Below are 11728 nucleotides of genomic sequence, written 5' to 3'. Positions count from 1 at the left end.
GGCATGGAATTTATCCTCACTTATTTGATAATTTGACCACATAATAATGGATCTCTAAGGGTTTTGTGTTGGTGGTAGAGAACGCCTCCGCCGTTAACCTCGCCTGGTGGTTACCTTCCACTCAAGAGTCTATTATAATTATTCGCAAGAATTAACAAGAAGACAGGATAATATTGGTTCGTCCCTTTCAAGTTATGCCGGGATTACATTAAGCTCAGTCCACTGGCAATACATATTGCGCGAAAAAAGGAGACAAGGCTCCCAAAAGATGAGTGATAATCAAAATTTTTAGTAGTTTCTGAACTTTTGAATCGTTCTCTCTTTCGTATCGATTGTTTTATAACACCAATTTTTTTGACATGATTTTCCAGGAGGACACAAGCAGTGACGAGCGACTCTCGTCTAATTCGTCCGAGGAAATCTACGAGGAGATTCGACACCAACTTCCCCCAGACGATGAAACGCCGCCCCCACTGCCGCCGCGACCTCCCAAACATCAGCAGTTCTTGTCGCCCAATAACATGTTTACGTGAGTACAGCTTTCATTCCTGAAAGGGTTAATAACTTAACAGTGTTGTTAACGTTGTCGAACCTTTCCGTCTCTAAGCCCAGGAGCTGCGCCAACTCTACGGGACAAATCCCGTTTAGAATTTATAGGAATTTTCTAGGTTGTGAACTACATTGTCTCCTTCAGGATTTGTGCTTTGATGATTTAAAAGGGCTTTCTGTTCTGTTCCACTTGCAATTAAAAATGTTCAGAATGCTGGATAAACGATTCATGCCACTAATGATCCACAAAGATTTCATTTAGGTACCATAAAACTAACTGACCTTTCCGCTTGGCAAAAGAATTCTCAAAGTATCTGAGCGCACTGACCACGAAGGCAGTGCGCCAGGCCAAGTTCCAGCAAGCACGCCTGTGTATATTTACACGAACTGTCACAAAGTGATTCGGAAAGTTTTGTTTACTTTGATAGTTTCTTTACTGTCTTTATTAATTTGTTAGTTTCTTTCTTGCACGCCGGAGGTCCCAGGTTCGAAGTTTTTTCGGCTCTGTGTTTGGAGTTCAGGGTGCACTCAGCCTCGTGAGGACAATTGAGTAGCTACTTTAATCGAGTAGCAAGCAGTGGCGACATTACCAGTGTAAAAAGATTGATGATGAATGAGAATTAATAGTAAAGAAGGCACTTTACACTTAGTAATGTGTGGTACCCACAAAAGTTGTGAAAAAGCTCCGCTTTACCACAAAGAATTAGAGATTTGATTTGATTGATTGGTTTCTTTACCGTCTTCATTGGTTTCAGGATTGTTTTTAAAAAAAAAAAAAAAAAAAAAAAAAATAATAATAATAATGTACTCGAAAAATTAATTCTAGACCCTTGTATTTGTTTTTATATTTTAATTAATTGAAAGTTAGATGTCCATTTATTTTTAGAAGACTTATCTAATTATGTTGGATACCTAGACGCTAATGTAAAATGTCACGTTCTAGCTCTGATAGAGACCCATGTAGATATTCTCACTGAACGAAGTGAATTCTAATTTTTACTTTCCTTATCCTACCTATACATATAGAAAGGAAAGTAATGTAACAGTGAATTCTAATTTTTACTTTCCTTATCCTACCTATATAGAAAGGAAAGTAATGTAACTTTATGAGTTTTACTGAACCAAACATTTAAATCTTGCCAACCTTGGTCAAACTTATTTTTAACGCGAAAAATAAAAAAACGATTAAAACGTTGCTGAACTTCATAAAAGACACAGCAATGTTTGAAGGAGAACAGTGAAAGCACCCAGAATTGGATGTAATGGTCCTACATACTGGACTCCGCACACAGGAATTTCGCCAGAAAAGACCCCCATTTATATTTAATGCAATGTAATTTTAACACATCGGTGACAGTATAGAACTAACAGAAGACATTGGCCGTGTCCCATATAGCACTTCTGTATCACACCTGGTTGATCTCACAACAGTAAACTGATGTTATCAGGAAGATTTATGTATATGTTTGACCCAATATCTATGTTTGCATTTATACAGGGTGTCCTGAGAACCACTGCACAAGGCTTTTGACGGTAGCTCTAAGTCCAAGATATAGTAAGTCACAAAGAGCTTCCGAAAGAGGACATTGGCCGTGTCCCATATAGCACTTCTGTATCACACCTGGTTGATCTCAGAACAGTAAACTGATGTTATCAGGAAGATTTATATGTTTGACCCCATATCTATGTTTGCATTTATACAGGGTGTCCTGAGAACCACTGCACAAGGCTTTTGACGGTAACTCTAAGATATAGTAAGTCACAAAGAGCTTCCGAAACACTCGGTATGTTAGATTAAAACAGGATATATATGACAGCTAATTAAATTAGCCAGATTAGCCTGCATTTTTTGCACCGGCCCGAAATGGGACATGTCCCGAGGGCCTGAGCTCGGTTGGAGGCATCAATAAGGTAAGACACACTTTAAGTATCAGCCTTGAATTTTATATTTCTGCTACCAATGCGCGATGCAGGTCCACCGACAAGGCTTGGCCTTTAGATATGGATGATGATGATGATTGATGAATGATGATGCAGGTCCTTTTCATATTAATGCGAGGATAGAAAGTAAAACATCCCATTAGCATTTTTTGTCTCATTCCGTTTGTAAATCTCAGAATACAATGTGTTTTCGAGGACGGATTGCAAAAATTTATCTCGCCAAATGTGAGAGGGAATCTTCAAAACCTTCACAATGGAAGGTACCTACGAGCAAAACTGGAATACGGTTTTTTGCGATGAGCGAAAAAAAGGACCAAAGTTCTTTGAACTATACCTACCTAATGAACTACAATGGCAGTCTTATTTGCTAAAATAATTTTATTGGTGTCGAGGTTTTGGTTAGTAAAAGCTGATGTGACATGGATAATGGATAGGTTCTTTGACAAACTTCATTTGGGAACGGTGATGATTCGGATGCAACATTGCAAAACTGCCGTCTCTGTGACATTCCAGAAAAACCTGTGGATATTTATGTAAAATTTTGTACATAAGTCCAAAACGGCCGTCTAGTCTTTGTCCTTAATATAACTTAATGGTCCACCCTTGGTCAATTTTTCAAAATCATCACCAGAGCATATCAACGACAATATTTATTGCACACGTAACCTTTTCAATTAAAACTTGATTCAATAGGAGTAGCGGGTCAAGATCGCCATGCAAAGCAGAACTAATGGATTCATATATTATTTTGTTCTAGTTTTGCTCAAGTAGAGAACATTAGAAGAGTAATTGAATACATTTGATACACTTGTTTGTGTCATTGAGACATTGCATTGTTCAATTGTGAATTTTTTATGTTATTGACGTTTTATTGAATTCAAAATTGTCTGCTCATTGATTGATTCTTGCAACCGGCGACTTTGCTAACAAGTTTTTAATTGCCAAGATCAAACAAGGCTTTAGAATATTTTGATTCTTGAGAATCTTGTGATGCCAGCACGATCAGGTCCTTTAGGGTCCTTACAGGCCCAAGTTCGCTCTGATCAACCACCAATACATACGTGGTTAGGGTATTTCTTATGTCTACAACTATCTGAACCCGGCTACCTTTTCTGTGGCGTATAATATCTCTTGGTAGTGCTGTCAAATTTTGACTTGGCGTGGCGGAGCGCTGATGCGCTTATTAATTTTGGAAAAAAAACTAGATGTTATAAACTTCCCGGAACGATATGTGTCCAACTGCCCAAGCAAAATGTCCAATATTTTTCCAATCTCATTAGACAACTTTTGTTTTCAGAGTGTCTCCAGCTTACAGTTAGCCAGTCCGGGGGTGTTCATGTCAACACCCGGCTGTAGTGAACCAGAATCTCTCAACGATTACGACTCTATTGATAGGAGACTACTTCGTGATAAGCTCAACTCACTGATAATTGAAGAAAAGGTAACTTGCCTCCGTGGCGTTAAGTGGCGTAGTGATAAAGACGCTCGGCTTGTAAACAGGAGGGCGTCGGTTCGATCCTAGTCGAGGCATGGAATTTATCCTCACTTATTTGATAATTTGACCACATAATAATGGATCTCTAAGGGTTTTGTGTTGGTGGTAGAGAACGCCTCCGCCGTTAACCTCGCCTGGTGGTTACCTTCCACTCAAGAGTCTATTATAATTATTCGCAAGAATTAACAAGAAGACAGGATAATATTGGTTCGTCCCTTTCAAGTTATGCCGGGATTACATTAAGCTCAGTCCACTGGCAATACATATTGCGCGAAAAAAGGAGACAAGGCTCCCAAAAGATGAGTGATAATCAAAATTTTTAGTAGTTTCTGAACTTTTGAATCGTTCTCTCTTTCGTATCGATTGTTTTATAACACCAATACTTCGTGATAAGCTCAACTCACTGATAATTGAAGAAAAGGTAACTTGCCTCCGTGGCGTTAAGTGGCGTAGTGATAAAGACGCTCGGATTGTAAACAGGAGGGCGTCGGTTCGATCCTAGTCGAGGCATGGAATTTATCCTCATTTATTTGATAATTTGACCACATAATAATGGATCTTTAAGGGATCTTTATGCCGGGATTACATTAAGCTCAGTCCACTGGCAATACATATTCCGCGAAAAAAGGAGGCAAGGCTCCCAAAAGATGAGTGATAATCAAAATTTTTAGTAGTTCCTGAACTTTTGAATCGTTCTCTCTTTCGTATTGATTATTTTATAACACCAATTATATTCCGTAGGTATTCGTACAGAGTAAAATAAGGTAATTTTAATTCCAACTTCCAACTTTTTCTCTCATATTGGTTCTTTCCTTTCCTGTGTCGTTTGTAATCCATACATACATCCTGCATAAATCTACACAATAACTTCACAGATACATTTGCCGATTAGCTCAACAGACATAGATACAGTCCTACTCCTACCTGTTGTATTATTCCGTAGGTATTCGTACAGAGTAAAATAAGGTAATTTTAATTCCAACTTCCAACTTTTTCTCTCATATTGGTTCTTTCCTTTCCTCAGTCGTTTGTAATCCATACATAAATCTACACAATAACTTCACAGATACATTTGCCGATTAGCTCAACAGACATAGATATTAGATACAGTCCTACTTCTACCTGTTGTATAGATTGTATCTTATCTTAGATAATTTGCCTTCATTAGGCATGCTTTATTTGTCTTTATCAAACAGAACTGCCTTCTTCCTGATTGTAAGGCCCAGGGCAACCAAGCACCCTCTTGTCCTAGGTCCGTATAATCAAATACGACACTGCTGGGACGACAATTAATAAATAGGTCTCTTTTGGTACCTATCTCGTTTGACGACTTTAGTTCCATCTCGGAGTAAAATACGAATAACAATCGACTGTGATCTTGTGTGAATAAACATTAGAATAATATCGCCTAAATAAATTAGTATCTTTTTACAAAATTCCAACTACATATGTACAATACACCAATTATTTTTTGACATGATTTTCCAGGAGGACACAAGCAGTGACGAGCGACTCTCGTCTAATTCGTCCGAGGAAATCTACGAGGAGATTCGACACCAACTTCCCCCAGACGATGAAACGCCGCCCCCACTGCCGCCCCGACCTCCCAAACATCAGCAGTTCTTGTCGCCCAATAACATGTTCACGTGAGTACAGCTTTCATTCCTGAAAGGGTTAATAACTTAACAGTGTTGTTAACGTTGTCGAATACCTTTCCGTCTCTAAGCCCAGGAGCTGCGCCAACTCTACGGGATTTGTCCCGTAGAGATGGGTTCTGTGGTGTCTTTAAAAGGTGGAAGAGGGATAGAATTTATAGGAATTTTCTAGGTTGTGAACTACACTGTCTCCTTCAGGATTTGTGCTTTGATGATTTAAAAGGGCTTTCTGTTCCACTTGCAATTAAAAATGTCAGCCTGAAATGCTGGATAAACGATTCATGCCACTAGTGATCCACAAAGATTTCATTTAGGTACCTACCATAAAACTAACTGACCTTTCCGCTTGGCAAAAGAATTCTCAAAGTATCTGAGCGCACTGACCACGAAGGCAGTGCGCCAGGCCAAGTTCCAGCAAGCACGCCTGTGTATATTTACACGAACTGTCACAAAGTGATTCGGAAAGTTTTGTTTACTTTGATAGTTTCTTTACTGTCTTTATTAATTTGTTAGTTTCTTTACTGTCTTTATTGGTTTCAGGATTGGCGACGTTGAAATGAGGAAGCGAAGTGTCAGCCAGCCCGTGTCTCCGGTAACATCGAAAAAGTCGAACAAACATCTGGACAGAGCGGATACAATCTCCCTCTCCCGATATCTGCCCATGAACCCTAGTCTGGGGACGAAGAACAAAATGACCCCGCTACAGCAAAGCTACGTGTATATGGCCAATTTGAACAACACCACCAAGATCATTGTGTCCGAACCAGTACCTTTGTGAAGGGATCTAGGATTTGGAAAGAAAATGAACTTGAAATGAGTGCCACTAGCCTAGATTAACTCTTAAGGTGTATCGCGAATCTTAGAAGATTCGCGAGTCGCCTTTAGGGATTTTCGTAAGGCGGTTCACGACAAGGTTTGTCCAAACATAATTGACCGGTCGTCGATCGACAAGAAAAATCTATGTTGTCGAGGCAGAGTGGACGGTTCAGTCGACATCGATCGATGGCCGGTCGACTGTGTGAACACATCTTTACGTGTGTTCGGGAGAGCAAGGACTATAGTTAAGATTACAGAATTAGAAAAGGAATTACCGTGCACGCGAGTAACTTGAAGTTAAAGATGATGATTGATTGATCTGATCACAATGCTAGTGGAATGGCCGAATGGCGGATGGCGACTAGTTCCGGTGTTCCTTTTCCCCGATCTTCTTGGTGTAGGCGGGAGGGGAAAAGGTCAGCAGATGCGCGCGCGGCGAGATCGTTTACACACGCGCGGTGGAGGGTGTGTTCACACGGTTTAGGATCGGAAAGGGAACCGAGAGTGTGGTCGCCCTAACAACGTGTTTTGGTTTTAGTTACTCTGGTCATCATTTCTTGTTCCTCTTTGTGAAGACTGTTTGGCGGGGATATTTCCAAGTGTCTTTCAGACCTCCCGAGATATTTCCACACATTGGGCTGCCCAAGCTTAAACACAATCCCAAATAAGCAAGTCAATTCAAGACGTCAAAAGGGTTTAAAACCCAATCTTTCCAACACCGTGAGATAGGTGCCTTTCCTCTCTGACACGGAAGTAGTGGTAGTATTCAAGACATTTGATCAAATGGACCGTACAAGACAGTTTGTAGGAACTACAATAGTGGAAACTTCCAGATTTAGGATATTTATTTATTAAGTACCTAGACCAAATATTAGATAGGTACGCCTCAGAATGTATAAATACCTGACCAATTTGTAACTTCCTTCCAAGATAGATGCTCAGTTAGATCTTTTCGCGTCCTGTAACCTGTAATGATATCATTACTTGTTTTATTCAATACCTACTTCCATAGTTTGCATGAGTTAATTTATGTTTTAATCTTTTAATAGATTTTGTCACAGTTTTAAAACAAATATACCTTGTTCCCTCCTGTGTTTTTAATTGCTGTACCTCTACTCTCATCTAAAACCAGACCTGATATTAGTACAAAGGTCATAAGAACAGCCCTGATGAGATGTTATCAATTTCTGAGCCGTCTTCAATTCCAAAATGTTCCCAAATATACTTAACATCAAACGCAAACGACGGTCCATGCACGCAGGAAACACAAAATCACTTGCAAGCTTGCAACTTTAAAATGACCTTTGATAGGGCAGAATGAAAGTTGTTTCACAGTACATATTCTGTAGAGCAAAGGATAGAGGTTGGGTTTATTACAATGAAACAACACAAAATCACTTGCAAGCTTGCAACTTTAAAATGACCTTTGATAGGGCAGAATGAAAGTTGTTTCACAGTACATATTCTGTAGAGGTGTAGAGCAAAGGATAGAGGTTGGGTTTATTACAATGAAATAACTGCTACATTAGACTCGTGTGGTCTGTGTCGTAGCATGCCCATACCGTAGTATGCCTCTCATCAGATGGGCGAGAAGAGACACAATCCTTTCCATTTAGGTACTGAATCAACACGAGAATACCAGAAAAGTGATTCTACAAGGTCTCATCAGATGGGCGAGAAGAGACACAATACTTTCCATTTAGGTACTGAATCAACACGAGAATACCAGAAAAGTGATTCTACAAGGTACATATTTTATTCCTCTGTCCACGAGCACTGAACGAGACCATGTGCCATCGGAACTCGGAAAACAGTAAACAAAAACACCTGAATGCAAAGGCGGTCCACCATGACCGCATTGCGCACACAACTTCCTCTGTCCACGAGCACTGAACGAGACCATGTGCCATCGGAACTCGGAAAACAGTAAACAAAAACACCTGAATGCAAAGGCGGTCCACTATGACCGCATTGCGCACACAACTCCTCACTTATTCGGTGACATACATTGTCTTTTTCGGCGATCGCGTGAGGGCATCTTCCAAGAACGATGGCTCCTATCAAGAGTACGAGATCGAAAGTAGAGATCTGGTCACGAAGCCGAGGGAGAAGAACAACTTTGACAGCGTCTTCAATGAGGAGAGTCCGTATAAACAGTACAAGGAAGAGATGAAGAGGATGAGGGACCAAGAGTACGAGGATTCGCGGAAACGAGGCTCTAATCGGCACCGGGGAAGGAATAGATATCGAGACCGTGACAGGTAAGGAGATTTCTTAAAGAACTTTTTTTTTACGAAAAGCAACTCTTTCAATTCACAATTCCTAAGATCATATTGGGCTTTCACCTTGACTTTTTTCGCTGGAATTTTTACTAGCTCCTCAAATGTCCTAATGAGGTTGATTTTACACATAGACCGGCCGTCGATTCACATCGATCGACTATGTGTGGACACATCTTTACAGACAGCAGATACTCTGTTACAGTCCACGCTCAACGGTGGTTAACTTGAGTGTTTTATAGTGACACACCAGTTCCTCCGGTGATTCGTCCCATGTCTGATTCCAGAGACAAAAGCTCTCGAGACAGATCCCGACACCGACACCAATCTATATTCTCAATGAGGAGAGTCCGTATAAACAGTACAAGGAAGAGATGAAGAGGATGAGGGACCAAGAGTACGAGGATTCGCGGAAACGAGGCTCCAATCGGCACCGGGGAAGGAATAGATATCGAGACCGTGACAGGTAAGGAGATTTCTTAAAGAACTTTTTTTTACGAAAGGCAACTCTTTCAATTCACAATTCCTAAGATCATATTGGGCTTTCACCTTGTCTTTTTTCGGTGGAATTTTTACTGCGCGGAAACGAGGCTCCAATCGGCACCGGGGAAGGAATAGATATCGAGACCGTGACAGGTAAGGAGATTTCTTAAAGAACTTTTTTTTTTACGAAAGGCAACTCTTTCAATTCACAATTCCCAAGATCATATTGGGCTTTCACCTTGTCTTTTTTCGGTGGAATTTTTACTAGCTCCTCAAATGTCATAATGAGGTTGATTTTATTTTACACATAGACTGGCCGTCGATTCACATCGATCGACTATGTGTGGACACATCTTTACAGACAGCGGACACTCTGCTACTGAATATGGATTTAATTACTTACCTCGGTTACCTTGTTGTTATTGAACTCGCTTCGTAAGACGGAGGACGTGGGTTTGAATCCCAACTGAAGCATAGAATTTAATTCTTATTCATTTGAGCATTTGATTTGATCATGATGATACAACTTGTTACTGGGTTAAAGGGTTCGAATCCCGACCGAAGCATAGAATTATTATTGGCCTGACTCGGTAGTGTAGTGTTCAAGACGCTCGCCTGGTAATCAGGAGGGTGTGGGTTTATCCCAGCCATGGTATGGAATTTTATCCTCAATATTTTACTCTGCTACAGTCCACGCTCAACGGTGGTTAACTTGAGTGTTTTATAGTGAACTGGTGGACACACCAGTTCCTCCGGTGATTCGTCCAATGTCTGATTCCAGAGACAAAAGCTCTCGAGACAAATCCCGACACCGACATCAATCTATATTTAGCGAGAGTAAACCTATAGAAGAAATGATGGAAGATACATTCGAGCGCTTCAGGATGGAAGCCCAGGAGAAAATCGCCAAGAAATGGGACCAAGAGCGGGCCTGACTTGGTAGTGTAGTGTTCAAGACGCTCGCCTGGTAATCAGGAGGGTGTGGGTTCTATCCCAGCCAAGGTATTGAATTTTATCAATATTGAGAACTTGGCCAGAATAATAGTAATAGTAGTACTATTCTACTGTTGGGGTAAAAGGCCTCTTCAGCCCTATTAGCAATATAAATAAGCACTATTCACTATTAGTTAGGTAGCACATCATAGGTAAACTTTACCTATGAAATATATAAGACCTTGTTTGGACTGCGGGAGTAAAGGGACTTTTCAGCCTCATTCTGGCAGGATAAACAAGGTATATTCTATTCCATTTTTATCTTCCAGAGAACTGGGCCAGCAATCTATTGGCCTCTTCAACATGTTTACTGGACTGACTTTTACTCGCAATATATTCCAGTCCCTCTACATCCTTGGTGAGGATAGCGGACTGCAAAGCTTCATCCAGCATGTCTAGCTTAACCAGATATTTCACTTTCATGTCCTCTCTCACTTTAGGTTGGACTGACTTTTACTCGCAATATATTCCAGTCCCTCTACATCCTTGGTGAGGATAGCGGACTGCAAAGCTTCATCCAGCATGTCTAGTTTGACCAGATACCCAAAGCTAACAGAAACGGTTTCATTTCTGTTTCAGTGAGACGGAAGCATGCCATGGCTGGATTATATCTTAGCGGATTTTTAGACGCCAAGGTTCCTTCGAAAAACAGACCTTTCGGACCATGGAAGGTAAACTCCCCCCTCTTGCTTATTTCTTTAACACATTTGGTGTGACCCCGCTACAGCAAAGCTACGTGTATATGGCCAATTTGAACAACACCACCAAGATCATTGTGTCCGAACCAGTACCTTTGTGAAGAGATCTAGGATTTGGAAAGAAAATGAACTTGAAATGAGTGCCACTAGCCTAGAATAACTCTTAAGGTAACTCTTAAGCCTAGAATAACGCGAATCTTCTAGAAGATTCGCGAGTCGCCTTTAGGGATTTTCGTAAGGCGGTTCGACAAGAAAAATCTATATTGTCGAGGCAGTGTGGACGGTTCAGTCGACATCGATCGATGGCCGGTCAACTGTGTGAACACATTTTTACGTCTTTTGGTTTTAGTTACTCTGGTTATCATTTCTTGTTCCTCTTTGTGAAGACTATTTGGCGGGGATATTTCCAAGTGTCTTTCAGACCTCCCGAGATATGTATTTCCACACATTGGGCTGCCCAAGCTTAAACACAATCCCAAATAAGCAAGGCAATTCAAGACGTCCAAAGGGTTTAAAACCCAATCTTTCCAACACCGTGAGATAGGTGCCTTTCCTCTCTCACGGACACGGAAGTAGTGGTAGTATTGAAGACATTTGATCAAATGGACCGTACAAGACAGTTTGTAGGAACTATAATAGTGGAAACTTCCAGGTTTAGGATATTTATTTATTAAGTACTTAGACCAAATATTAGATAGGTACGCCTCAAAATGTATAAATACCTGACCAATTTGTAACTTCCTTCCAAGATAGATGCTCAGTTAGATCTTTTCGCGTCCTGTAACCTGTAATGATATCATTACTTGTTTTATTCAATAC

General features: G+C 40.5%; 1 protein-coding gene across 6 annotated transcripts in view; it reads left to right on the top strand.

The window, feature by feature from the left end:
• Window positions 1–11520, top strand: part of LOC103507287 — a 45373-nt gene extending 33853 nt beyond the window's left edge. For 5 of the 6 annotated variants that reach the window (XM_026822188.1, XM_026822187.1, XM_026822189.1 and 2 more), the window contains 5 exons: window positions 2402–2460; window positions 3788–3931; window positions 5474–5631; window positions 6181–6388; window positions 10981–11520. In XM_026822188.1, the coding sequence (XP_026677989.1) occupies window positions 2402–2460; window positions 3788–3931; window positions 5474–5631; window positions 6181–6388; window positions 10981–11010 (599 nt within the window). In that variant the 3' untranslated portion in view covers window positions 11011–11520. Of the gene's footprint in view, window positions 1–2401; window positions 2461–3787; window positions 3932–5473; window positions 5632–6180; window positions 6625–10980 lie in introns of those variants that run through there. The other variant, XM_017443253.2, reaches the window with a different exon arrangement.
• Window positions 11521–11728: the final 208 nt, after the last annotated feature.

Source organism: Diaphorina citri, unplaced genomic scaffold (assembly GCF_000475195.1).
Source record: "Diaphorina citri unplaced genomic scaffold, Diaci psyllid genome assembly version 1.1 scaffold303, whole genome shotgun sequence".
In the NCBI taxonomy this organism is placed as follows: Eukaryota; Metazoa; Arthropoda; class Insecta; order Hemiptera; family Psyllidae; genus Diaphorina; species Diaphorina citri.
The sequence above is the reverse complement of the archived record's forward strand: the minus strand, read 5'-3'. Positions and strand labels throughout refer to the sequence as shown.